Raw genomic sequence first — 26,881 nt, 5'->3', positions numbered from 1 at the left:
TTTTCCCTCTCTCCTCCATGTAGTATGATAAAAGGGACGGGGTTGCGCGGTCATTGTTAAACCAACCCCCGATCCATTCGATTTGGTGTTAGTCGTCTGTCCCACTACAACCTTTTCTCGCCGTCTATAAGCACACGAGTTTATAAGAGTACTTATTTTTATTACTTTATATCAGGGGTCCACATGATCGCGACCAAAGCCTCAAAAATCTTACAAAATAAAAAAAACTGCACCTGCCTGGCGGATCTTCACAGGGCGAGCACCATTTCTGTCATTACTTTCTCCAAGTGGCATAGGCTGTGTTGCGTGGTGGTGTGGTTATTTCAGAGTGCGCCTTGCGGCCCACCACCTCCGACTTCAGCACCCATGGCTTGTGATGATGAGAGACCAGCGCCGGCCGCTAGGGCCACGGTCCAGCACCGTCCCCCACGTTCGGCGCCGTCCGTTGCTGGATGAAGACTCTCCAGAGAAGACAGGAAAACGCGCCAAGGACCCCGCGCGCCCGAAAGGCAAGAAAAAGACAAAGAAAAGGGGGGGGGGAGTCAAAGAGAGGAGGGGTTTGCTGTCCCATCCCGGAAAAAAAAGATACATGTGAAGACCCTGCGAGCAGCTGATGCGCGACGACGACGCCGCGAGTCAGGGCTTTAGGGCTCGCGAGATGGATAGGGTTACACAAGGACTGGTAAACCGTCCCTTGATTCTCCCCATCCGTACGCACACACCCAGCGACGGGCCAGCACAGTACGGGAAGCACAACACGGACAGCAGAACAATCGCCGACACGCTACAGTTACTCCTTTGCTTCGTGTTTTCGACGAGTGTCGCAAACAGAGACACGTTTACTGCCAAAGATAGCGATGTAGTAATCAGCATCAGTTCTTGATGTAGGTTTTTGGCCTCAGGTGAATGACAGGTGAACCCTACACGGCGTGTAAGATGTGCACACAGGAGACACATCATCACACACATTTTTTTTTTTTTTTTTTTTGAGGCCCTTCGCCCCTCCTGGGCATAGGCCATCGACTACAGTCTTGACTGTTGTCGATGTTTGGTAGCAAGGATTTGTTTTACGGGGTGGGGATGCTGGCCCCACGCCCAACCCTCCTCCTTTTTCAGCCGGGCTTGGGACCGTCCTTGGCGGAGGGCAGCCAGCTCTGTAAACAGATGTCACGTGCAGAGAAAGAACAGCATGCCCGAGACGAGAAATGAACTCAGGGCAGCCAACCCTCACTGTATTGGTGACAGGCGCTAACAGTGCTAACAGTGCTAACAGCGTTAACCGTTGCGCCACCGGGCCGCTCATCACACACATACACGCCTAAAAACATGGTCCCGACTCTCTCATTGCTTTAAGGTCACAACATGTCCATGTACAATCATGACGTCTGTGTTGTTGACATCTATCTGTGCGTGTTGATGTTTGTAGGCGTGTATCTCGAGGACAGAAACGGTGTATTCACCCAGATTAAGGGAAATAATATTGTGCACTGAGTTTTATCCAACCGCAACAAATACATATTACAGCCCAATCAATAGTCCTTTATATTTATATTGTTGTTTATCGTGATAATGTCCTTTTTCTTCCCTTGAAATAATATAGAGGGAGAGACTATAGGACGGCTTGATAAAACGAATCACTTTTGCACTTGAATTACTCTTCTTTGTGTTTCCATCTGTGAGACACATATCTGCACAAGAACAAAACTTTGAATTCCCACGTTTACGTGTAATCGCATTTTAATTTATTCAGTTTGCTGTCATTTGTCAACCACTCCAGTGACAGAGTGCATCAACGCACACTGTTTTTGTGTGCCAGTTCACTTCTGTTTGCTTTGAGTCCCACCCAAACCAAGTACGTTGTAATTGTTGGTGTATCCTGTTTTGCAGTTTATCAAACAATCTCTTGCTCCGTTGAGTATGTACAGTGTAAGGCCATGACTTTTGAAGTGAATGGTCGCACAGAAGTAAACAGCTACCGAGTGTTATCGAGATTCTAGGGTGATGCCTCCAACAAATTTTGTATTCTGCCAGTTCTGATAATTTTTTTAGCACAGCAAACAATTCATGTGTTTTATCTGCATCAAGAGGTAGCTTGCAAGTCCCTAAGTCAATATTTCAGGTAAATATATCATTTTATCTATTTACATAGCTTAAATTTCCATAAGGAGGGATAGTCCCTGCTTCTTCAGTCAAATTTGTTTTAAAGCAGTATGACAATATTTAGTGTTTTCGTCGTATAAAAAAAAGTCAATAAAATACCGTCTCGCAAGTTATATGCTTGCATTAAGATAAAAATATTAGAAGTTTTCTGGCCTTAAGTAGTTCTAGGGAACGACATGTGGAAGGCGGACTTATTGCAGCGCATTCCCAATTGTTTGTAGGTCCAGGTGTCGTCTGCTGGAGGCAATGGCGGGCGATTACAGCATCAACACAGGTCGCGTACGCACCTTCGGGCCGGTGGATTACACGCTCTTCGTCCTCACCCTGCTGATATCAGCGGGAATTGGCATCTTCTACGCTATCCGGGACCGGAAGCGGAACACGACTGAAGAGTTTTTGTTTGGCGGCAAGAAGATGGCCGTCTTTCCAGTCGCCATGTCTTTGATGGTGACCTTCATGTCTGCCCTGACGTTGCTGGGCAACCCTGCAGAGATTTACAACTACAACACTATGTGGTGGTACCTCGTCGTGGCTTTCATCTTCGCCATTGCCGGGGCCTGTCGCATCTTCATCCCGTTCTTCTTTAACCTTGGCATCACCAGCACTTTTGAGGTAGACAACTTGCTCATCGTTGCTGTCTTCAGGGAAATTGTTGGGGTACACAGATACCTTGACCTCCTTAAATTTTCTCCCTGTTTCTCTAAAATAGTGGGTTATTTATCTGCTATCTATATGCTTACATAGTCGGTTGGTTTTAACTTATGAAATATTCTTCAACACATTCCCTTTGTCACAGAAAACTTGTAGTATAATACAATAAACAAATCTCAGCGTCCTTTTCCTATTTCTTCTGACAGAACGATTTTCTAATTCAATAGTCAGACAATAATCTGACTGATTCAAATGTAAATTTTGATTGACTAGACATCAACGACTACTTTCTAGTTTAAGGCAGGTAAATGTATGAAAGCAGCATGCTTCCCGTATACAACCTCATTTGTCATTGATTGATGAGAAAAGAGCCAAAGCCGATATATTGGATTTTTTTTTTTTTTTTTGCTGATGGTGTTATTCTCTTCTCAGATATCGCGACGGAATTAGCGAAACCACCTTTGTGATAGATCAAGGAGCATTGACCTTGTGATCACCCTAGACAAATCAAAGAACGGTTAACACAGACACATCAAACATCATTATATTTCACAATCGCGACTCTCTTGCGACAGGTGAAATAAGTATTTGTGAAGGTCACGAACTGAATACTGTGAACCTCTACATGTCTTTGGGTGTGCTTAAGCCTGCGATGTTGCCCCCCATGCATACATTCAAATACCTGGTTTTGCTGAAGTGGTCGAAGAAATAAGGGAGACTGGAAAGTTCTCACCTAATATGTTTTTCCAAAGAAATGGATGTCACGTATTAGAATGACTAATTCCGAAGAAACACTGAGTTGAAAAAATAGCTTTATTATGTCATTGTTACTTGAAACGTTCCCGCTACCCATAGGTTAAAAAATACTGGGTTTTCTTTTTACCAGAAAGGACTTGGTACTTCTTTAAATGTTAGAGAAAGCAATAAGGATTTTTCAGATGACTCTATGGACGAACTGTAGAAACGTACTGATATCAGGGTGTAGTGATACCCACAGCTGCTCTTAGACCCTTTTATGGTACCTTAGAAAAATAACTAGGTGTCATCAGGACATGTCAGTTATGTCATCGCTAGCCCCTTACAAATGAACACGCCTTTCTCTTTGCAGTACCTGGAAATGCGCTTCGACAAGAAAGTGAGACTATTGGCTTCAAGTCTTCTTATATTTCAAACGGTGAGCAGCCAATCCCACCAACTACGTCTTGACGTAGTACAGAGCAGTAATTGGTGCTGCGACATTTTAGTAAAACACTCACTCTTTATTATGTTTATCATGCCAAAGTTCTGTTAATTTTTAAAGCTAAAAGCCTACAAACGTGTGAGAAAAATTCTTGAAGAGAAAGGAAAGAACCAAAGTTGTTATGAATCTTTTTAGAACGTTACACAAATTATGGAAAGACATGTATGAATGACTATATAGGCGCAAGTGTTTTAATGGGAAGAGGAGAAATTTATTGCTAGGCACTGGATGAGTATTGATGACCTTTCTAATTTGTTTCCTTCACATGTTCGTAATTTTCAGTTGGTGTATATGGCATTTTTGCTGTATGCTCCATCCCTTGCTTTAAATGCAGGTACGAACGAACGAATTCTTTATTGAGCAAATACTTTGGTTTGTTTTAAGGGGGAAATTAAAAGAAATAAAATATCAGCAGTATTTACAATAGTATTATCTATTATTACTAACATTTCTTTATGTTTCTGATAGTGTATTTATTTCAATTTTGTTTTTAAATATTTGATAGAGATATCTACAGATTTGTTTGATCGTTGTTTCAGAGTTACTCGTGTGATCCCTTCAGTTCCCTGTTCATATGGTATTGTAGATTTTAAAACATTAACTTTCTCTCTATAACTGTCATAGGCAGGACAATCAAACAACACGTCCACTTCATCTTTAATCTCATGCTTGCATCGGGTGCAGTTCAAATGGCTGGGAGATACATAATTTTTACAATGATGAGTGATATTCCAAATCAAGACTTAATAAATGCTTCCCTGAAACAATGTATTCTTAAAATATATATATATACATATCTCTCAGCCGGTACATAGCTCTTAAAACTAAAAAAATCTCAAGGCTTACACTTGTGCATATATCGTTGCGCCATTTTGTTGGAAACAATTTATAAGTCTTTGTCTAAAGGTTCTTAAAACATGTTTTTGTTATCTTCACTTTGCTGGAGCCATACAATTCCAAAGCCATTAACACAAAAAGTTCTTTTACAAGTACCTTTACCGTTTTCTTGTAGCTAATTTAACAATGTATGCTTTTCTGGGGAGTCTAGCGTCATTAATATAAATAAGACGAAGCCAGTGCTTCATACATCTAACATTTGTAGTCACCAATATTTGATACCGTCCCTGGTCACCATAGATCATTCTGTTTTGTGTTAAGTGACCCACATTTGAGAAATGTTTGCAGCTGAACATATGTTCAACAGCCTCATATCTTTGAAAACCCCAAATTTTCTGACCCATAGGTCGAACATCTGAGAGAATCCGCTTCTTGGCATATCTCCAATTTTCCAATTATTTTAATAGCTGGCAGGTTCTGATTTTGGCCTTAGCTGCAAGATCATCAGCAGGATGGGAGAGGGAGAGTTCAGTTGTGAAAAAGAGATCTACATACTTATACATGTTAACAACCTCTATCCTTTCTTTCGTCACCATAATGCCAACACTCCTTTGACACTACAAATCCTTTCCTAAGCACGATGACTTTGGCATTTCTGAGGTGCACATTCATTCCAAAACCATCAGCATATTTTTTTAAAATATGAGACTGTTTTTGGAGACCAGCAACAGAATATGGTGTAAGTACAACATCATCTGCGAAGAGCAGTAGGAGTACCTGTACTATATCTGGAATAATTTGGATGTCATTAATACCTTTCTGACACACATCTACAGCTAATTTAGAAAAAAAAACGTAAAGAGAATAGGTGACAAATTACAACCCTGCCTTACTTCAGTCAGACAGTTAAAGTACTCTGTGGTTATTACACCTCACACAGGCTTTGATGTTCTGGTACATACTTTGTAAAATGGTGAGCATCTTACCTCCAACTCCAAGGTTATGTAGAACATGCTAAAGTTTGTTTCTATTAACCATATCGAATGCCTTTCTAAAATCCACGAATCATACATACACCTTGCCCAATCGTTTGAGTAAATATCGCTGTGTGACAGCATACAGTATAAAATATTATTTTATTATCTGTAGTGGAATGTTCTTCCCTGAAGCCACTCCTCTCCTCAACTATCTTATCATTTTCCTTTGATCATTTTGTTAGTCTCAAGTTCAAAATATATTTTACTTACTGTAAGAATTAGCGATATCCCTCTATAATTGTCCGGAGTATCTCGGTTCTCTGTTTTAAATCCTGGGACGATCGTTTCGACACTCCAGGCTTTTAATGTATTCTCCGTTGTCAAAGATTTTGTTAAACAAAGTCATTAGGTGCCCTAGAATATCGTCCTGACAATCTTAAACAGTATTCCATCAGGCCCTGGAGCCTTATTTAGTCTTAGATGATTTACAGCTTTTATTACATCTTCTGTACTTAAATGCAGGTAAATACATTTTTTAACAAGTTTGACATCATAGTATATAGCATCTTCATCCTCTCCCCCCCCCCCACCCGAGAAAAGAGAAATAGGTCTCACAGAATTCTTTGTAACGTGCTCACATCACCTTCCCCTACCAGACCTAACCTCCAAGCATTAAAAATCTGTTTTCGCCTCATTGTAATGTGGTCATTATAAAAATACTGAAATATAATTTTTTGACCAAAGAATATTTAACTCTAGCTGATATACTCGTGCTTTGGTTAAAATGGTGCAAATTTCTTTTTCCAGTCACAGGGCTTCATCTGTGGGGTTTTGTTATCGGCATGGGGTTTGTTGTGACCTTCTACACGACTCTGGTAAGATGTTTCCTTATTATAGAGCAATAAAATACTGCCAGAGCACCTGCCGTTTTATAAACATCTCTCATGTCCTCAGCCGACCGTCATAAAGGCAAATTAAGCTCCTCGTATCGTAATACTCTTCGTGCGTCAGATTCTTTTGCCTTTTGTATGTTTCACTGCGTTTTAATGATTTGAGAGGCGAAGAGAACGCCGATGACAAGATCGTTTTTGTGGGAACATGCAGGGCGGGATGAAGGCGGTGCTGTGGACAGACACCTTTCAGGCCGGGGTCATCTTTGCTGGTCTGCTGGCGGTACTCATCCAAGGTTCTATCGTCATGGGCGGCTTCGGCAACGCCTGGCTCATCGCTAGCAACCGCTCCAGAATCGTCTTTGACGAGTAGGCGCTGTTCACGGGTGGGACGTATCGCACGCGATAAAAAGTTTGAAGTTTTTGACCTTCTATGCGCGTTATCATCGATGAAAACGACAGTATTTTATTGATCCTTATGAAAATTACACACTATCATCATCGTCATCCTTGTAAAAAATCATCAATCATAATCATCATCAGTATTTCACCAACAGTTTGATTCGTTGCAGATTTGACTTTGACCCCAAGACTCGACACACGGTATGGTCAGTGGTTGTTGGCGGTCTCTTCTTCTGGGTCTACCTGTACGGCATTAACCAGGGACAAGTACAGCGCTGCCTGTCTTGCCCTAGCCTCAAGAAAGCCCAGATGTAACCATGCTTTACTAAGCAACATTACAGCATTAAAATTAAAGACCGTGTACTCAGCTTGAACCTACAGCCTATAGAGATTAAGTGTTCTCAGTATTAACATATTATTATTACGATTTATTATGATTATTATAATTTATTATGATTATTATTAACTGATTGAAAGATCATACATTTACGCAAAGATGGAGTCTGATAAAATAAATCCAAGGTGTATATCCCCGACTGTAAACATAAAAACACCAAATATTTACGCTCTGTTGTAACATCACCATGACGTCACTGTGACCCAAGGTCGTGGCGATAATGTCTTGCTCAGCACAATGAGTCCGCCTTTAGCTGAGATATTGCGCTTTATAAATTCCACTACTACTACCACTACTACTACTGTGCAGGGCCATGCTTCTAAACGTGCCGGGACTGATTCTCATCGTCAGTTTCTGTTGTATGATCTGCATTGAAATATTCGCCTTCTACGCCGACTGCCACCCGATTACTTTTGGCCTCGTCACACAAACTGACCAGGTGAGTAACCCTGAGGCAAGCGCAATCATAGAGACACAATACGTTTGGATTACGTAGGTGCGCCTGTCAAAATGGGCAGTTGGATAAAGTCCCAGTAGCGCGAAATCACTTTCCCGTAAAAGAAACAATTTAACCTGTATTTATTTGCAGTGAATCTAGGCTTCAAACGGTAAAGACTTCCTGTCCAACAGTCGAAGCAAGACATAACGACAAAAATGGGGGAATCAAAACGGCGCGAATTGCTCACAGGCTGAAACGGGGACGATCGGTTCGCATTTCAGAGAAGCTGACGGTTACAGAAATAAATATCAAGGAAGGAAGCCAGTTATGGGACAGTCTTAACGGTTATAAAGCCCCTTATCTTTTGCGTCCGTCAAGACTCCTGTCTATGATGGAGTGTCACTAAAACTAGAACAAGAACATGTCAAGACTGACCCCGATACATTTGCTCTGGGACTAAAGGCTGCTCATGCTCATGTCGCAGCTCATCCCACTTTTTGTGATGGACATCTTGGGACACGTTGACGGCCTTCCTGGAGTATTTCTGTCCTCCATCGTCAGTGGCAGCCTGAGGTGAGCATCTGGCACTGATGTGATGAATGTTTTCCTTAGCTTCACCGACCTCATAAGCACGTGGCGTAGTCCGACAAAGGTTCTAAATATCATATGCGGTATGTTACACTGACGTCATAACTGTGGGGCTTATGTTGTGGATGCCGCTTTTTGAGGGAGATGACCGTGATGTTGAGTGACAAGTAACTGTTGCTATGGCGACAAACATTTTATGACGTCATCCTTTTTAGCGCTGTGTTTAATTAATCTCTCAGTTCGTTGTCGTCGGGACTGAACGCTCTGGGAGCAGTCACGTTTAGTGACGTCATGCAGACCAACCGTTGCTGTAAAAACGTCTCGGAATTCCGCTCCACCATAATCTCAAAATTACTCGGTGAGTAACCTTCTATAAGCCTTTGTGAAAGCCACGTGCATTTTACTCAGGTGACTACACAAAAAAACAAAAAAACAACCAAAAAAAAAAATTCCCCAAATTGCACACCTACACTGACTAGGCTGACTAAACGAACACATACTATGCGACCATGCTATGTTAGTGCTTGATAGCGGTACGATATTACTGAATAGCTATTTCTAGAAAACTTTTAATTCATCGTAGCAGATACTTTATATTTTTTCCAAGTACTATTATTATCACGGAGTGTATTAGAGACCATTCTTTGCGCAATGCATCCTCCTCTTGTCTGTCGCAGTGGGTTTCTACGGATTGTTAGCCATCGCTCTTGCGTGGGTTGTCTCGCATCTGGGCTCCGTGCTTGAGGTCTGTATGTTTAAAGAACCATTTGATTACACCGCGTTTTCTTCAAATGCTTATTGCGAATGCTTATTATGTCAAGACAAATCATCAGAAGCGATATGATGTCATATCGAAATGTTGCTACACGATTTGCGATGCTGTGATCAGAAGCTTATTTTAAAGTGTCGCTAGGATTATTTCCTAATTTATTGCATAAGTAACTTGAGAAATTGCTTCAAATATTATGAATTATTTTTACATTAAATGTTTAATGCATTGGTAGTCATTTATTTTTACATTGTTAAATGTCTTAGTAGAAGATGCATCTGACCTTATGACTGATACGGAGTTCAAGTAACGCTTTACATTCCAGGCCATTTACATAGTGTCTGGAATACTCAATGGCCCTGTGCTGGGGTTATCACATTTGGGATGTTCTTCCCTTGGGGCAACAAGTGGGTGAGTTGTTAAGTGGTAAAGAGCATTTTACACCTGGACAAAAAAGTGGCTCGCATACAGCGTACTAACGACTTGCGTCTGCGTGGTGCTACAGGGCGCTTCTTCGGGACCATGACCTCTTTGGTGTTAATGATGTGGATTGGATTGGGGGCCTTCTTTAACGACGTCAAAACACCGCTGTTGGTGACAAGCACCACGGCCTGCAACTGGACGGCCAAGGCAAACATCACAGAGCCGAATGTCAATCTAACCCTCCTAACCACCACCGCCACCACAATGACTACAGTGACTCATTCGTCCTCCGCGGGGTAATTTGATTTTTGACCAGATTTTTTTGCCAATGCTTATAAGCCACACATTTATGTCACAGTGCTGCTGTTGATTTTGTTGTTGGTATAAGAGATTATGATGACGACGACGATGGAGATGATTATGATATGATGATGATAATAATAATTATTACAATGATGACGATGATGGGGATGATTTTCAAAGACAGGCTTAACTACTATGATGATCATCATCATCATCAGTTTTAGTTGCAGGCGCATTTCAGTTTTTTTAATCAAACAGAAAACCGAATGGATGTAGGCACACACTAAAACATTCATGAACGTGCATCTAGGTGCAAACATTGTATTTATGAGTAGATATAAATCGTCTAGATCATAAATGTATCTTTGAAAAAACTTAGAAAATTATTATTGACAGAAATGTTTTAGTAATTAAATTGTGAAAAAATTGCATTTTCTTACCTGTTGGTTAGACTCGTTAGGCAATAATTCCTAGAGTATATTGCTAAGAATTATTGTACTGCATTGAACTTAAAAACAAAAAACGGCCATGCTTAACGAGGAAGAAAAATAGTTAATGTAGTCTTCAAGGTAGCTGTCAAATTTATATGTGACTCCAGTTAGATTATAACTTTTGACCTGTTTATATCGATCATGTGATTTATCTAGTGAATGGTAGAAATCTTTCTTTAAATGTAAGCTTTCTCTCTTTTGATGGTACATAAAGAAATAATCCGTAACTCAGTACAAACGAAAGAAAGACTTCGATCACTGTTCACCTTCTTGAATCCGTATCTTTCATATTCACATCTTTCTTCGTAAGCAAGTAGTGATCGACTTAAGTATTGAGAGCTGTTTGTTTGTTTGTTTTGGGTTTTTTTCTTTTTTGTCTGTCCGTCCTCCAGAGTGCTGGAGCCGCTGTACCAAATGTCATACATGTGGTACTCAGGACTGGGCATGATCTTTGTCTGGGGGCCTGGCATCGTCATCAGTTTCCTCACGGGTCAGTGAAGTCATCTAGGTCTCATTCTGCCACACATGGTTGCACATCATTTTTGGTAAACAGCGAGAAAAGTGTTGGTTTACAGAACCACCGAAGCGCAATTTTTTAAATTAATCTTAGTTTACTTATAACATACTTCTTCCAGAAATCTGAGAGAGAAATACGTATCCGATATACAAGCCTTCGTAAGCTGGCATTTTCACCTGAGATCAAAAACGCCTCTAAGTATCCTACTATGTCACAGATAGAAGATCATTTTAGTACACGTCTTATAGAGTTCAAAAAGCGGCATAACCCAGACCTTTTCTAACTTGAAAGTCTTGGCGGCTTCACTGCTTTGATTTTTCTTCCATTAAATGTTGCAGAAAATTTTCAGGTGTCTTGGTTATAGTTGAGGATCCTTACGGTGACAATCCTTCTTGATCAAATATTTTCACTAGTGTTTTGTCACAGTATACAATCCAGGAATTTTAATAATCTAAAAGAAGACAGATTGACACTTCTTTGAATATTTAACAATGTTCACTTTTTTCAGGATCACGGAGATGGGTAAAACTCATTGCAAGATACACGTATGAAAACATCTTCATGCAAAGAAACAAGTAAAACTGGGGACGTCACATTTATCACTGATATGTTTAATAATACTATGCTGACGGCTCTTCCATTGGCTGAAGTTTTGACAATGTAAACTTATCCATGCACAATGCTGACCTCTGGCTGTTTACGTTTTTCTGTGCGTGTATCATGAGAGCAAAAGTGGAGGAGATGAGCTCACTGACTTTTTGGGAAAGAGTATCTTGCACTAGGCCTACCTCGTCGTTAGAAAACATTGCAGTCGACTAGACTTTCCGAATTAAGCCTTCTAATCCTATTTTTCTGTTCATTTGTCTGCCTGTAAATGTCTTTTCTTTCTCTTTCGCCGTCACACATACGCATTCTCTCTATTTTAAATATACGGGTTAGTCAAAATAATGTTAATACTAGTGCAGGGTGTCGCGTCATCTATTCCCCACAAACTTTATGTCCAGGTTTTAAATGGTACTGTTGCTCGCTGGTTTTTGTGTGTTGAGCACGATGGCGAACAGAATGAGACTATCCTGTATATCATCTTGCACATATGATGTATGTTTTATAAATAAATGGTTAGGGTCAGAATACTTTTGACTAACCCAGTGTACATGTGTATATATATATCACTTATTTATATATATATATAGGGTTAGTAAAAAAAATGCACACACACGCATTGTAGGTACCAGGTTTTTATGTTCGGCGGAGTGACGGAACTGTTTTTGTTTGGAATTGCAGGCTCCACTAAACCGACCTCAATTGATCCCCCTTTGATCTGCCCCATCTTCGATAAGCTCTTCCCCTATCTTCCCGAGAAGATTCTCAAGCCCCTTCGCTTTGGCATCGTGCACGAAGGGGTGAGTATTCAGACCTCGCAGTCATAAGGAGTGACTGGCACCGTCAAACGTCTTCTGTCTATGCCACTGTTTATACTTACAACGCGCTCTCATCACAGTAAGGAGCGATTGCATACAGTTTGTGATGATATCTGCGTGCTATGTATTTGCCGTGAGTATGTAAATAGAGGGAAATCAATAAGGAAAGCCCTAAAGTAAGAGGGAACGTCTGGAAATCATTTGATCCGGCCTACGAAGACAACCGCAGATTTGAATAAATCTATAAACTTTAATCATGATGATGATGATGATGACGGATGGATGATGGATGATTATGATGACGACGACGACGACGACGACGACGACGATGATGAAACAACTACGAAGTAAATTTTGAGGAACGTCTAAAACGAGATAGACACATACGAGTACATGGAGGGACAGACACAGATGATTCTCGTCGGCTGCCCGCGGCCTATTAGCAAATATTTTATATAATATACTGTCTTTGCTATGTATATAATTTGGAGAATTATGTATGCATATGACCTTCACCCCAAGACAATGAGAACACTTTTGGTTTGAAGTGACTGTTGATACATGACCATGTTGGCTTATAAGATAAAAAGAAAAATGATCGTCATTGATGTGCAGATTAGTGTACAGTTCACTTGCAAGTGTCCAAAGTAATTCTTTCATAGATTTCCAAAGGATAAGAAAATGGAAATGCTTTGGCAGGTAAAAATTTTTGGGTTAGGAGTTATTTCATCACGTGCATGTCGTATGTGTAGCCTGCGTGTATACACTTTGTAATACTATGAACTTCTCCACCAGGAGGAGAAATGTGTGTACTAATTTTTTAAGTAGAAAATTACCGCAAATTATGTTATAAATTTCAAAATGGCCCTTTGTGTGGTCTGACCTCGTGCACTCTATATGTGTGCAGAAATATGACCGGAGCGCAACAAAGAGCACCATCTGCAATGTACAACCTGGCTCTGCTTCTTCATTCAACAAAAATCCTGAATTCTCGAAAGAGCGAGATGGTGACAACACATTCGTCAAGCCCACTCGTGAGGAAGATGACATACCAACAGTGAAAATAATTATTGGTGATGGGAATATTAATGAGGCATTCGCACCTGGAGAAAGTTTCGAAAACGGAGTAGTACAAACTCGACTGTAAACACTTTCATTGTGGGTAGATGGTAATATTAGTTTTTGATTTAAAGCAGGTCTTTAAACATAGACTGGATCTGATATTTTCACTCTACCACCACTGAGGCACAAAAACATTAATTTTATCAGCTAGCTTTAGAGAATATTGTTGTGCTCACTATGCTGCGTGTTAACAGAGATGCATTCTAAATATTAGGTGTATTATCTCCAAAGTTGTAAATCTTCACATACAATAAATCTTTATGTCTAGAACTGTAATCATAATATTTTTTAAGACATCAATTTTTTTCTCACGAGGAGTGCTTAATTTGTGTGGATGCTAAACTGAGATAAAGCAAACATGGATGTACGGGTTTATATACTATTCCTATGGCTCCATGTTCGGTATTATACGTAGTATATAACACTATTGCTTAAGCCATCCATGTTTATCTTTCTGCCTGGTATTCCTAGTGTCCAGTTCTGTCTCCCTAATTCTACCTGTCCATTTCTGTCTTTATATGCTCTATACTTTGTGACAAATAGTGAGGAAAACTTCACGCACCAAGGGGACTATTAAGTTCAGGTAAACGTTATGCTATGTCTGTCTGTAGAAGCAATAGGCACCGGAATCGTTCGTGCCATCTGCAGTCCAGCTGCTCAATACAGACTAATTGTCAGTGTTGTGCGTGCGTGCGTGCGTGTGTTTGTGTGATGTCGTAGGTGTGCATACGAATGGTCTAGATGTAAGATTAATTTTTTGTATTTTTTCTTAAGATTGTCACTTGCTCATAATTTGCCCTTGTAAATAGAACTTGTTTTATAACTATAACTATATATATATATAGTAACTGAGGAGATTTCCCATTTTTAAATGCCCATTGGATTAATAAAGTTGTCATTGCCAAAAAATATCATAGGTTGCAAGTCTATGTGAGTGCACATCTCTCTGATACTCTCGCAAGATACACAGTCGCAGTCATTGTCGGCTTCGAGCGAAGAAAGAATTGAGATTAGGGGGGAAAGGGCGGATACGTACTTCAACATAAAATGTCTGTCTTTATCTGCCCTACCCCTCTAAAACCAAATAAAAATTTCCTTGGAGAAACGACACTGATCTTCGTTTTTCCACCGAAAAATACATGGATGTTATTTCGCTGGAAACTTAGAAAAGCAGGGAAAATGTCAGACAGGCGTCAAATATCACTGTTTGAATTTTGCCTTAATGAGATCCTTTACAAAAACAGAATAAAACATTGTACAAAACAACAAAGATTATTGCTGATTGCAGGTCACAAAGATCGAAAACCTCCTTCATGACCAAGAGCTGCTTATTTGTCTTCGGGCACTCTAGTAGCACTTCGGTACCGGACATAAGAACCTATTTGATGTTACCAGATAGGAAGAGTTACCTAGTTTTCACGTCACAATCAATCAAGTTGCAAATTTGCATCCATATTGTACCTGAAAGAGTTCCCTCGAGTTCCAAAAACCAGACAAACCGAGGTTTCGTGCCAATGCGCAGTGAATTCTCAGTCTGGCTGACTAGCCTGTTCGAACATCGTCACGCGCCGAGTGACTGGTTTATACAGATTTCCTGACTGTTCCTCCAGCCAGTGCTTCACATTCTATGCACAAGTCTCACATAACAAGTTTGATATCTTCTTCGTGCTTGGTATTGATGGACATGAGCCCCCATTGTCTGTCCCACAAGAACCTTGTTTCATCATCTAGAAGCACTTGAGTTCATGAGTACTTATTTTTATTACTTTATATCTGGTCTCCGCAAGACTTCCAAGACTGAAGGCGCAAAAACCTCACTCTGTAAAAAGCTTTCTTCTTAAATAGAACAGATACGATGCTATTAATCATTTGAGTCGTAAAACGTTACAGTCCAACTAAGAACTTTTTAACTGCAACACAGGACATCACAGACCTGCGTTTGGTCAATCTCGTGTGGTTCGTCTTGTCCCTCGTTATTGTAAATCGCTCCACCAAGACCGTCCATGCACCAGGGAATCAAGGCAGACCACGAACTTGTGTTGCTGGACTGATGGCAGACGATTTTTTTGCAGTTAACTACTAAAACCAGGCAGTTGTGTACAAAGCTTCTGGTTTATTCACATGTCAGATTAGCTACTACGAGGCAGGTTTGCATAAAGCATCTTGTTTAGTCACATTCTTTGTTTAGGCTCGCCGATTGAGCCTATCTTAAACTTACATTTTTTCTGTTGTTGCTATTGTTGCTGTTGCTGCTCAAGGTTGGTACATCCATGCGACACAGAAATCCTGTTATGAAATACTTCAAAGACCTGCGTGTATGCGCATGGTATTAGTACCAGACGATTATAGACTCATTTGCTTTAGCAGCTGTCATGTGTACTCTTACTGCGGTCATAACTGTCGCGTACCACCCCAGCGTCGCCGGAAGCACGCTCAGGGCCACTCGCACAGCCGGCCAAACACACTCAGTCACTCGGCCGGAGGCAGGACGCGACTTACCTCTCGAACCCGTGCACAGCGAAGACCAAGACAAAGACGGAAAGAACGACACAAATACGAAGTTTAATAAAAATATATATATATATATACCCAAACACGAGTACACACACACACAGACAAAACGGATAAAAAATACACCTACGAGTACTCGCCAAAACACAATAACAACCGGGGACTGCCCCCCGCGAAGAAGATAAAAATAAAATTTATACAAAGCAGCAAATAAAAGCGCGCACTGCAGCACAGCACAGTCAAGTAAGTGTAGATACCCCTAAGTCTTCAATACTTCACACAGATCATGAGTATGAGGTGCTCAGTTGACAGTGTCTGGTGTTGGTTCACGTGGCACAAAACACAGTTCAGTTCCCATAGCTGACTGCAGACGCAGGCCCAGTAGACGAAGACGACGAAACGAAGAAGCGTAGAAGGGTTGACAAAAATCACATCGATGAAAAATGCGTAGAAACGGGACATTAGGTACGCACGCATAACACGTACACAAAGGGAGTACACTACGAATGCACACCCAGGACGTGCACCAAGGACGTACACAAAAATCCTGAAATAGATAAACAAAAGAACGAGGGTCACTATGAGGCTACAGGATAAAACAATCAAAACCTCCCCCTCCATGACCCCCCTGTAGCCAAGACATGAAAAAGGCCCTAATTACTCTTTCTAAAAATAACACCCAAAAAACGGAGGCGCGCTCAAAGCGCTCCTCGGCATACAAAGCTCTAAATTACAGAAAAAGGAAAACTAATACGGAGTAAACACATACTCGCGTATCCTAATACTCAGGCATGCACAGCCTCTCGTCCAAAACCGAATAATAAAAAGGGGAAATACGAACTCACCCACACGGCTTGTGCTAATGACCGACGGTCATCCGCTCTCCACAACAGATACGGAAGCACATTCCCGTGGACAGGGCCGTGCTTAGGGGCAGGCGGACGAGGCATCTGCCTAGGGCCCCGCGCTTCAAGGGGCCCCCGCGCTTTTGATTGATATGGTAACTAGGCATATGGAAGTGTAGTCAGCTGTATCACATTCTCGCTGGACACGCTTGGAGACAGAAGGCTGCTGGACACCGAGGATTTATCGCGCATGAACGTTCGTGCATTGAGCTCTTGCTGGATTTATGTGAGGGCCCCGCACATGCCCTTTGCCTCGGGCCCCGCGGGGGCTAAGAACGGGCCTGCCCGTGGACACCAGAGGTCACTGGCCGTACACAAAAAAGCCCACACGGCTTGAGTCCACCGGAACCTTGCCTCAAAGCACGGCCTCCAGCCGTCTTATCAAACAAAACCACTCCACGATACTCAGCGCCTAGGTAAGAAATGCCACGAAGGACGCTGCTCTCTGGGGGTCACTACCTGTCTCCCAGGGGCTGTGACCAATCGCCAGCGCCCACGACACCCAAGCCACGTCAAAGCGCGTGAACGCTTTTCACGCCTAAACAGTGGACAGGGAATGGAGGGGCCCGAACAGTGCACCCCCAAAGCTACCACCAGTAGCACACAGCACTCAAGCGTGACGTCAAGCACTGCTACAGTCAGCGGGAGAAGGCCTTGACCTTTTCCCCAGGAACTGAACAAAAATAGCCCGAAACCAAACGTCAACCGTCGTCTGCTGTGAGCTACCTGACTGAAACAGGAGCGTCCCCAAGCGCTGAAAGGCAGGCCTAGACGAAATAATGACACGCGACAATAACACTAGGCAATATATATATATAATAGCTCTGTAGGGGTTGAAATGTTACCCACCAACCGAAACTGCAATCCTTGCCTTTTACGTACCTGATCTCAGACGACAGGATGACTTGTGTCAAGATCGCATGAACGATGAGGGCGTGCCTGAGTGCCTCCAATAAATGTTTTCAGCTGTGAGAGGTGCGACACAAGGACACTTGTACACACAGTACCAGCGAAACCAAGTGAAACTTGTTAAGAAAAACTCTCAGCCAACCTGCCTCCAATGACAAGCATAATAAGCGAATAAATAAGAGTGAAGTTGAAGACGACGTTGTGTACCCGAGTATTTTGATAACTGACACAGAGTTGCATTTAGTATAAAAAAAGAAGATAACGTACAGTTCTTGACAAATTTCGAACTTGACAAAGTACGAGGAAAATCCCTGAGAAATCACCTGTTTACCCCCAGTGCGAACTCTCTCGCAGTCGCGCCAGCTGCTCGGTTGTTGCGGACGAAGGAGGACAGCATGCAACGTACTCTCCAAAGTTAGGGTAAGTACGAGAAAATGTTGTTTTCTCTGGGACAGGTAATTTATGATGAAAACATCGCCGGATCTGCAATCTAGAGGTTGCTGATTCACACCTCGGCAAGACGGCAGCACAGTACAATTGAGCAAGAAGCTACACATAGCAGTTTCGCTGGTGACACGAAGTTCACATAACAGCTTAACACTTCATACGATTTTACTTCCTTTAGTTTCGCGTTTTTAATTTTTTTAAACTTCCATTCTTATTTTTTTGCGCTATTCATCGACACACTTTTTCATTAATTCAATGTTTCATGGTAAATTTTTCCTTCCAGATTTGTTCTAAACATTCTTTTTTCGATATATGAATTAAAAGGCAGATGTTTCAGTTCATGTTTTTGGCTAGTGTCTCGAATAGAGATAAGTCCACTACCAAAGACAGCGAGGAAGTAATCAGCATTAGCTCTTCTTGTAGGTTTTCGGCTTTAGCCTCCTACAAGGCGTGCAAGATGAATGCGCAGGAGAAACAGACCTATGCACATATACGCTTCATCACCAAACACCACACCTAATTAACATATTGTCCCAGCTCCCCCATTGGTTAAGGCCTACACAACATAAACATGTCCGTGTACAATCCTGACGTCTGTGTTGACATCTATCTAAGCGTGGTGATGTTTGTATCTCGAGAACACAAGGGGTGTATTCTCCTTGATCATGGGAGATAGCGTGCTGAGCTGTACCCAACCATAGCGAATACATTTTACCACCCACTAGCCCCTTTTATTAATAATATTATTTATAGTTATAATGTTATCTTACATCGTGAAATAAAATAAAGGGAGAGACCAAAGCTAGATCGTGTGTATGTCGTTGTCCTAGAATCCTCCAGTGCTCAGGCGATCAAGTTCCCGTTTTCCACAATTTCCACTTTTGTGTATCGTGTCCTGGAAGAAAGACCATTCACTAAAAGCCGAGCCTAACAAACAGGTCAGTGGCAGAGAATGTTAATGGCTGTTTTCGTAGTTTTCGTGTCAGCGCACTTTTTTCTTTTTGAGTTCCTGGCAAACCGCCAGCTCCCTTTGGTTGCTGGTGTCTGCTGTTTTGCAGACATTATCCTGCTCCATGGAGGGTGTGTGTGAGGACAAATATCCCGAAGTTAATGACTGGACAAAACTAAACAGCTAACAGGTGTTTTCGAGGTCGTACTGTGATCCCAGCATGTTGTTTCCAATAAATTTTGTATTCTATCAAACGATTTGTGTTTTTATTCAGATAAGAGGTAAGCTTGTCAATCCCTAAGTCAGTATTTCAAGTGAAGTGTTCATCGTAAACAACTACACAACTACATTCTCCCGACGTGACACCGAGCTCCAAACAGCAGTATTAGCTCTCCACAATATGTGGACAGTAATATTCAACCTGATTTCATCATACAAGAACAAACTATCAACTGGAGAGTTTGCGTTAAATATTCGTGTATGAGACCGATGGTAACAGTGTCCCTCAAATCGATCTTCGATAGCTTGTCCATCTTATCACATTTTCCTTGACATACTTTAAGCTTTCATCAACAACTCTTATCGCGCATTTGGAAAGTACTATAAACAGGTAGGCAGACAAAACAGACAGAAGGGTCTTTCTTGCATTCTCACCTTCACTTGACGCATTTCCGTACTTGATCATCAAGGCTTTACTGCAAACGGATCGGCCTCGCTGTCTCTATACACTTGATCACAAGGCCAGACTGCTATTAATGAAGGTATCGAACAAGCCCTATCGCACTTTTTCAGTTTAATGCAAAAATAATTAATGAAAATTAAGCAATTCTATTCATCAACTCTAAAAAGCTACCACTTACCATTTTAATCTGTGGTGCGAAAGTGTTTCATTTTTCAATCCTGTAATGGAAAGCGAGAGCCAGAAAGAACAAAATGATGAGAGTTATCGTGCCATCGTTTTTTAGTGAGAGTTACCTCTCCTTGCAGATTTAAATCGCAGACTACTGATCGCCCAGTATAAGGCAATTAAAGTAATTTTATAAACTGTCAATTCAGTATTTTCCTGTGTTTTTTCGATTTACGATAAAACCCCTCAATATTATCATGCTCCATAGTTTGACGGAAGAAGCACGTGCCATTCATCTTTATAAAAAGACAGGAAAATACCGTGTTGTAAGTTATATGCTTACATTAAGATAAAAAAAGGTTTAACCTGCTGGCCTTAAGTAATTATAGGAAATGGCATATGTAAGGCGGACTTTCACTCTTTTTTGCAGCGCATTTTCAACTGTTTGCAGGTCCAGGTGTCGTCTGCTGGAGGCAATGGCGGGCGATTACAGCATCAACACAGGTCGCGTACGCACCTTCGGGCCGGTGGATTACGTGCTCTTCGTCCTCACCCTGCTGATATCAGCGGGAATTGGCATCTTCTACGCTATCTGGGACCGGAAGCGGAACACGACTCAGGAGTTTTTGCTTGGCGGCAAGAAGATGGCCGTCTTTCCGGTCGCCATGTCCTTGGTGGTGACCTTCATGTCTGCCCTGACGTTGCTGGGCAACCCTGCTGAGATTTACAACTACAACACTATGTGGTGGTACCTCGTCGTGGCTTTCCTCTTCGCCATCGGTGGAGCCTGTCACATCTTCATCCCGTTCTTCTATAACCTTGGCGTCACCAGCACTTTTGAGGTTGATAACTTGCTCATCGCTGTTGTCTTCAAGGAAATTGTTGGGGTATAAATGTATCTTGCCACCATTAAATGTCCTCCCTGTCTCTCTCCAAATATCCACTGGCAATCCAGTACTCAGAGGAACTAATGGATAATGTAGACCCACACGCTGATAATTAAAAAAAACCTGAACAATCGTAGACAAATCGGAAAAACACATTATATCCCATTCATTCTGTTAGGCGAGGAGATATCATTAAGTCCCTGTGAAATCTCGTTTAAAGTTTAAGTTCAAGTGCGAAATTCAAGACAGGACCAAGCATGTGAATTTATACGCTGGCATAATGTTTCAATGGTGTCGACTTCTCATGTCAATAGATTAACAATAAGTTTTAGAAGAATGTGAAATACACGTTAAACGTTAAAATTCCAAGAAAGCACCGAGTAGCTTCATTCTGTCATTGTTCACAGCCACTCATAAGTTTAAAAAAGCCACTCCGTTTTCTCTTCACACGAAAGGAATAACAATGTGACTTTTCAGATCCTTCTATGGATGAAGTTTATGAACGTACTGATATACTTCCTCGTTCTATCCAGGTGTAGTGATACCTACAGCTGCTTTTAGCCCCTTTTATGGTACCTTAGAAATATAACGATGTCATCAGGACATGTCAGTTATGTCATCGCTAGTCCCTTATAAATGAACACGCCTCTCTCTTTGCAGTACCTGGAAATGCGCTTCAACAAGCATGTGAGAATCTTGGGTTCAAGTCTTCTTATACTGCAAACGGTGAGCGGTGATTCCCACCAACTACGTCTTGACGTAGTATATAGTGGATGTAGTTGGTGCTGCGGCATTTATTTGAGTCAAAATACACTGTTCATTATGTGCCAAAGTTCTGTTAATATTCAGAACCTAGCAAAAAACAAAACAAACAAAAAAATAAATAAATAAAAGAGAGAGAGAGAGAAATATGGATGAGTATATGGGCGCAAGTTTTTAATGAGAAGAAGAGACGAGAGATGAACCAGAAATGTGGAAAGTCATTGCTAGTGACTGAATCAGTAACCCCGAACCTCCTCACTTATTTCTTTCGCTTGTTTCTCATTTCCAGTTGCTGTATATGGCATTTTTGCTGTATGCACCATCGCTTGCCTTAAATGCAGGTAAACTACACGTATTTTTTTTAAAGCAAAAGCTAGATATTAAAAACAGCATCCAGAACATTTGTCACAACTCTTTTCGCCCTCCTCTCCCCCACCAGTCAAAAGAGAAATAGGTCTCGCAGAATTTTCTGTAATGCATGTTTACATCATCCCATTCCCCTACTAGATATTCCGTGTGCGGACGTTTTGCCGACGGACGTTTCACCGCCGGACGTTTCGGAGCCGGACGTTTTGTCGACTGGACGTTTCGCCGCTGGACGTTTCGGAGTCGGACGTTTTGCCGACCGGCGTTTCGCCGCCGGACGTTTCGCCGCATTATGTCAGAGAGAGAGAGAGAGCTTACTTACTTCTCAAAGAATGAAAGTAACTACTAGATTACACAATAATTCTTTATTTCAAACAAATTTTACACACAGACTTCACAGACAGTTCACTTTGATTGTCACAGATTATGCGCAACAGCTTTGAGAAAAAACATTGATACAATGGCGAGAGAAATGTGTGAGCTAACGGTTCACATGAGGAGGGATAGTGAGAGAGAGTTCACTGATACATTGATACAATGGCGAGAGAAATGTGTGAGCTAACGGTTCACATGAGGAGGGATAGTGAGAGAGAGTTCACTGATACATTGATACAATGGCGAGAGAAATGTGTGAGCTAAGGGGCGTCACACACTTGACTTCGGCTAAAGGTCCCGCGTGAAATGCCGAAATGAAGTGTCCCGCGCCGAAACGTCCGGTGGCGAAACGTCCGGTCGGCAAAACGTCCGACTCCGAAACGTCCGGTGGCGAAACGTCCGATCGGCAAAACGTCCGGCTCCGAAACGTCCGGCGGCGAAACGTCCGTCGGCGAAAAGTCCGTGTACCAGATATTCAGTATAAAGAACCGTTTTTCGCCCACTGTTAACGTAGTCATTATCAAATATGCTAATTTTTTTTAATTTTGCTAAAACAGAAAAAATGACTGATTTAATCGTGTTTGTGTTAAAAAGATGAAAAAGTCTTTTTCCAGTCACAGGGCTTCATCTCTGGGGCTCTGTTATCGGCATGGGGTTTGTTGTGACCTTCTACACGACTCTGGTAAGATGTTTGCTGATTACAGCACAATAAAACAATTTCCTCCTTCAAGAGCCCCTGTTGCTTTTTAGTGTATCTCTCATGTCCTCAGCCGATCCTCTTAAAGGCAGATTAAGCTGTTTGTGTCGTAATACTTGTTACTCAAGTGTCGCTCTTCGTGTGTCAGATTCTTTGTCTGTTTGTTTGTCTGTTTGTATGTTTCACTACGTTTTAATGATGCGAGAAATAAAAAGTGCATCGATAACAAGTTTTTCTGGGAACATGCAGGGCGGGATGAAGGCGGTGCTGTGGACAGACACCTTTCAGGCCGGGGTCATCTTTGCTGGTCTGCTGGCGGTACTCATCCAAGGTTCTATCGTCATGGGCGGCTTCGGCAACGCCTGGCTCATCGCTAGCAACCGCTCCAGAATCGTCTTTGACGAGTAGGCGCTGTTCACGGGTGTGACGTATCGCACGCGATAAAAAGTTGAAGTTTTCGCCCTTCTTTGCGCGTTTTCTCCAATGATAATGATAATATTTTATTGATCCTCATGGAAATTATACATCATCATAATCGTCACCGTTGTACAAAATCATCAATCATAACCATCATCAGTATTTCATCAGCAGTTTGATTCCTTGCAGATTTGACTTTGACCCCAAGACTCGACACACGGTATGGTCAATGGTTGTTGGCGGTCTCTTCTTCTGGGTCTACCTGTACGGCATTAACCAGGCACAAGTACAGCGCTGCCTGTCTTGCCCTAGCGTCAAGAAAGCCCAGATGTAACCATGCTTTACTAAGCAAGATTAGAAAACGTTTACTCAGCTTGATCCGCACTCAGCCATAGATGAAGTATTCTGAGTATAAACTTTGTTTTGCTAACCATATTTTTTTTATTATTGACTGAACGAGAGTACCCCCTGTGGGACCCCGGGGTATGCTTGCCTAGCAAGCATTGCAAGAATAGGGTCCCTGCCATCCAGCCAGGCATGTCGTAAGAGGCGACTAAGGTGGACACCTCACCTAGAGGTAAATCAGGTTGTGGTAGGGCTAACAACCCCACCATGTAAAAAAAATCATGTTACAGAAACTAAAACCAGAGAACTCGTCACAGATGGCGAAGGTAATGAAGCACACCAGGAGACTGGACTAATGACGGACGACAGCCAAACCCGAAAGGGAGCTGGCGCCCCGACAGCGGATTTACTGAAGCCGAGGCAAAAGTTGAGGGTGGGGTGCTGGAACGTCCAGACCTTGTACCAGACTGGCAGGATGCTCCAATTAGTCAAGGAGTTTGACAACTACAACTTGGACATCCTGGGAGTCAGTGAGGTCAGATGGACCGGCACGGGAAAGAGGAGACTAGCGTCAGGACATACCATCTTGTTCTCAGGAAGATCAGACGCTCAGCACTCTGAAGGAGTAGCTCTACTCCTCAACAAGAAAACGGAAAAGGCACTGCTGGAATGGAAGCCTTATGGACCCAGGCTTTTGAGAGCAAGATTCCATTCCAAGTACACCAAGCTGACAGTGCTAGCCTGCTATGCACCAACAAATGACTCTGAGGCAGAAGACAAGGATGCTTTTTACGATCAGCTCCAGGCAGCCTCAGAAAGCGTTCCAGCCCACATGTTGCTCATCATCGGCGATCTCAATGCCAAGGTGGGAAGTGACAACACCTGCAGGGAGCATGTCATGGGCAAACATGGAATCGGAACCATCAATGACAACGGAGAGAGACTGGCAGACTTTTGTGAAGAAAACAACCTACTGATTGGAGGCACACTCTTCCCACACAAAGACATCCACAAGGCAACATGGACATCACCAGATGGGATCACAAAGAACCAGATAGACCATGTCATCATCAACCGAAAATGGAGGAGCTCACTTCAAGATGTTAGAGCCTACAGAGGAGCAGACATTGCCAGTGACCACACTCTTGTGATAGCCACAGTTTCTCTGAAGCTGCGTCGATCACGAGGAAAACAGGCACGTCAGCAGAGAGTGGACTCCGGCAAACTAAAAAATCCAGCCACCGAAAGGGCCTTTGCTATGGAAGTAAAGAACAGGTTCCAGGCACTAGGAGACCATCAAGAGATGACCTTAGACGACTTCAATCGAGTCTTACAGGAATCAGGAGAGAAAATACTGGGCTTCCAACGGAAAAAGAAAGAAACAGTGGATCAGAGAAGAGACATGGAAGAAGATAGAAGAGAGAAAGTCAGCCAAACAAAGAATCAACAGCACCAGATCTGAACGCCTGAAGGAACAACACAGACAAAGATATGCAAAACTGAACAAAGAGGTAAAGAGGATGACAAGAACCGACAAAAGATATCACATAGAGAAACTGGCAGATGAAGCAGAAAATGCAGCAAGTAAAAAATGACCTGAAGACACTGTACAAGATAAACAAACAGCTAAACAACGGTTTAAGAACAGTGATGTGCCAGTGAAAGACGTGAACGGTAATGTCGTCGAGGGAGAGGCAGGAAAACTACAGCGCTGGAGGAGCATTTTGAGTCAGTTCTGAACAGACCAGATCCCCCTCAGCTTGCAGACATCCAGCCAGCAGCTATAGACCTTGACATCTGCACAGACCCACCAAGCCTGGAAGAAGTGACAGCAGCAGTCAAGACAATGAAGAGCGGCAAAGCACCAGGGGCAGATGGAATAACAGCAGAGATGTTGAAAGCAGACGTGAATGTGACAGCTCCCAAGCTGACTGAAATCTTCAGGCAAATTTGGGAATCAGGGCAGCTCCCTGTTGCATGGAAGACAGGGCTCATCTTCAAGTTACCAAGAAAGGAGATCTTGGAGACTGCAATAATGGAGGGGCATAACACTTCTTTCCTCACCAGCAAGGTCTTCAGCAAGATTGTTTTGTCAAGACTGACGGCAACTCTTGAGAAAGACCTCCGACACAGCAAGCAGGATTTCGCCCTGGGCGATCCTGCTCCGAACACATCTTCATTCTGCGACAGATTCTGGAGCAGAGCAACGAATGGAACACACCGCTGTACATCAATTTCATCGACCTGGAGAAGGCTTTTGACAGCATCCACCGCGAGTCCTTATGGAAGATCCTGAGGCATTACGGAGTCCCTGCAAAACTTGTTCAGGTCATTGCAATGCTGTACAGCGATTTCAAATCCCAGGTTGTCTGTGACACAGAGCTCACAGACCCCTTCAACGTCAGTACTGGGGTGAAGCAGGGCTGCATTCTGTCGCCGTTCCTCTTCATCCTGGCCATGGACTGGATCATGAAGACTTCCACCGACAGCGAGAGGAGAGGGCTCAGATGGACATGACTATGACAGCAACAACAGCACTGGAAGACTTGGACTTTGCTGATGACATTGCCCTGCTGTCACACCGCCACCAAGACATGCAGGAAAAAACAAAGGCCTTCTCAGAAACAGCTGGAAACCTTGGCTTGAAGGTCAGCACAAAAAAGACTAACAGTATGACAGTGAACGCCAGAGTCCAAGACAGCATCAAACTAAATGGAGAAGAGATTGAGGAAGTTGACAGTTTCACCTATCTTGGGTCCAAAATGTCAAACACTGGGGATGCGGAGGTGGAGATTCGAGCCCGACTGGCGAAAGCCAGTCAGGCCTTTGCCTCACTC

The 26,881-nt window shown here is 42.5% G+C and overlaps 1 protein-coding gene across 5 annotated transcripts in view; it reads left to right on the top strand.

Annotated features, from left to right (window-relative positions):
- The window catches only part of LOC112563393 (sodium-coupled monocarboxylate transporter 2-like), a 48,034-nt gene that overhangs the window by 15,057 nt on the left and 6,096 nt on the right, over window positions 1-26,881 (top strand). The window contains exons 1-10 of one of the 5 annotated variants that reach the window (XM_025237333.1): window positions 1,940-2,119; window positions 2,382-2,772; window positions 3,920-3,985; window positions 4,334-4,385; window positions 6,673-6,740; window positions 6,970-7,124; window positions 7,328-7,468; window positions 7,864-7,993; window positions 8,478-8,566; window positions 8,821-8,939. In XM_025237333.1, the coding sequence (XP_025093118.1) occupies window positions 2,407-2,772; window positions 3,920-3,985; window positions 4,334-4,385; window positions 6,673-6,740; window positions 6,970-7,124; window positions 7,328-7,468; window positions 7,864-7,993; window positions 8,478-8,566; window positions 8,821-8,939 (1,186 nt within the window). In that variant the 5' untranslated portion in view covers window positions 1,940-2,119; window positions 2,382-2,406. Of the gene's footprint in view, window positions 1-1,939; window positions 2,120-2,371; window positions 2,773-3,919; window positions 3,986-4,333; window positions 4,386-6,672; window positions 6,741-6,969; window positions 7,125-7,327; window positions 7,469-7,863; window positions 7,994-8,477; window positions 8,567-8,820; window positions 8,940-17,780; window positions 18,373-20,625; window positions 21,038-21,742; window positions 21,809-22,133; window positions 22,186-23,199; window positions 23,268-23,531; window positions 23,687-23,888; window positions 24,030-26,881 lie in introns of those variants that run through there. The other 4 variants (XM_025237332.1, XM_025237330.1, XM_025237329.1 and 1 more) reach the window with 4 other exon arrangements.

Source organism: Pomacea canaliculata, linkage group LG1, assembly GCF_003073045.1.
Source record: "Pomacea canaliculata isolate SZHN2017 linkage group LG1, ASM307304v1, whole genome shotgun sequence".
Classification (NCBI taxonomy): domain Eukaryota; kingdom Metazoa; phylum Mollusca; class Gastropoda; order Architaenioglossa; family Ampullariidae; genus Pomacea; species Pomacea canaliculata.
The sequence above is the reverse complement of the archived record's forward strand: the minus strand, read 5'-3'. Positions and strand labels throughout refer to the sequence as shown.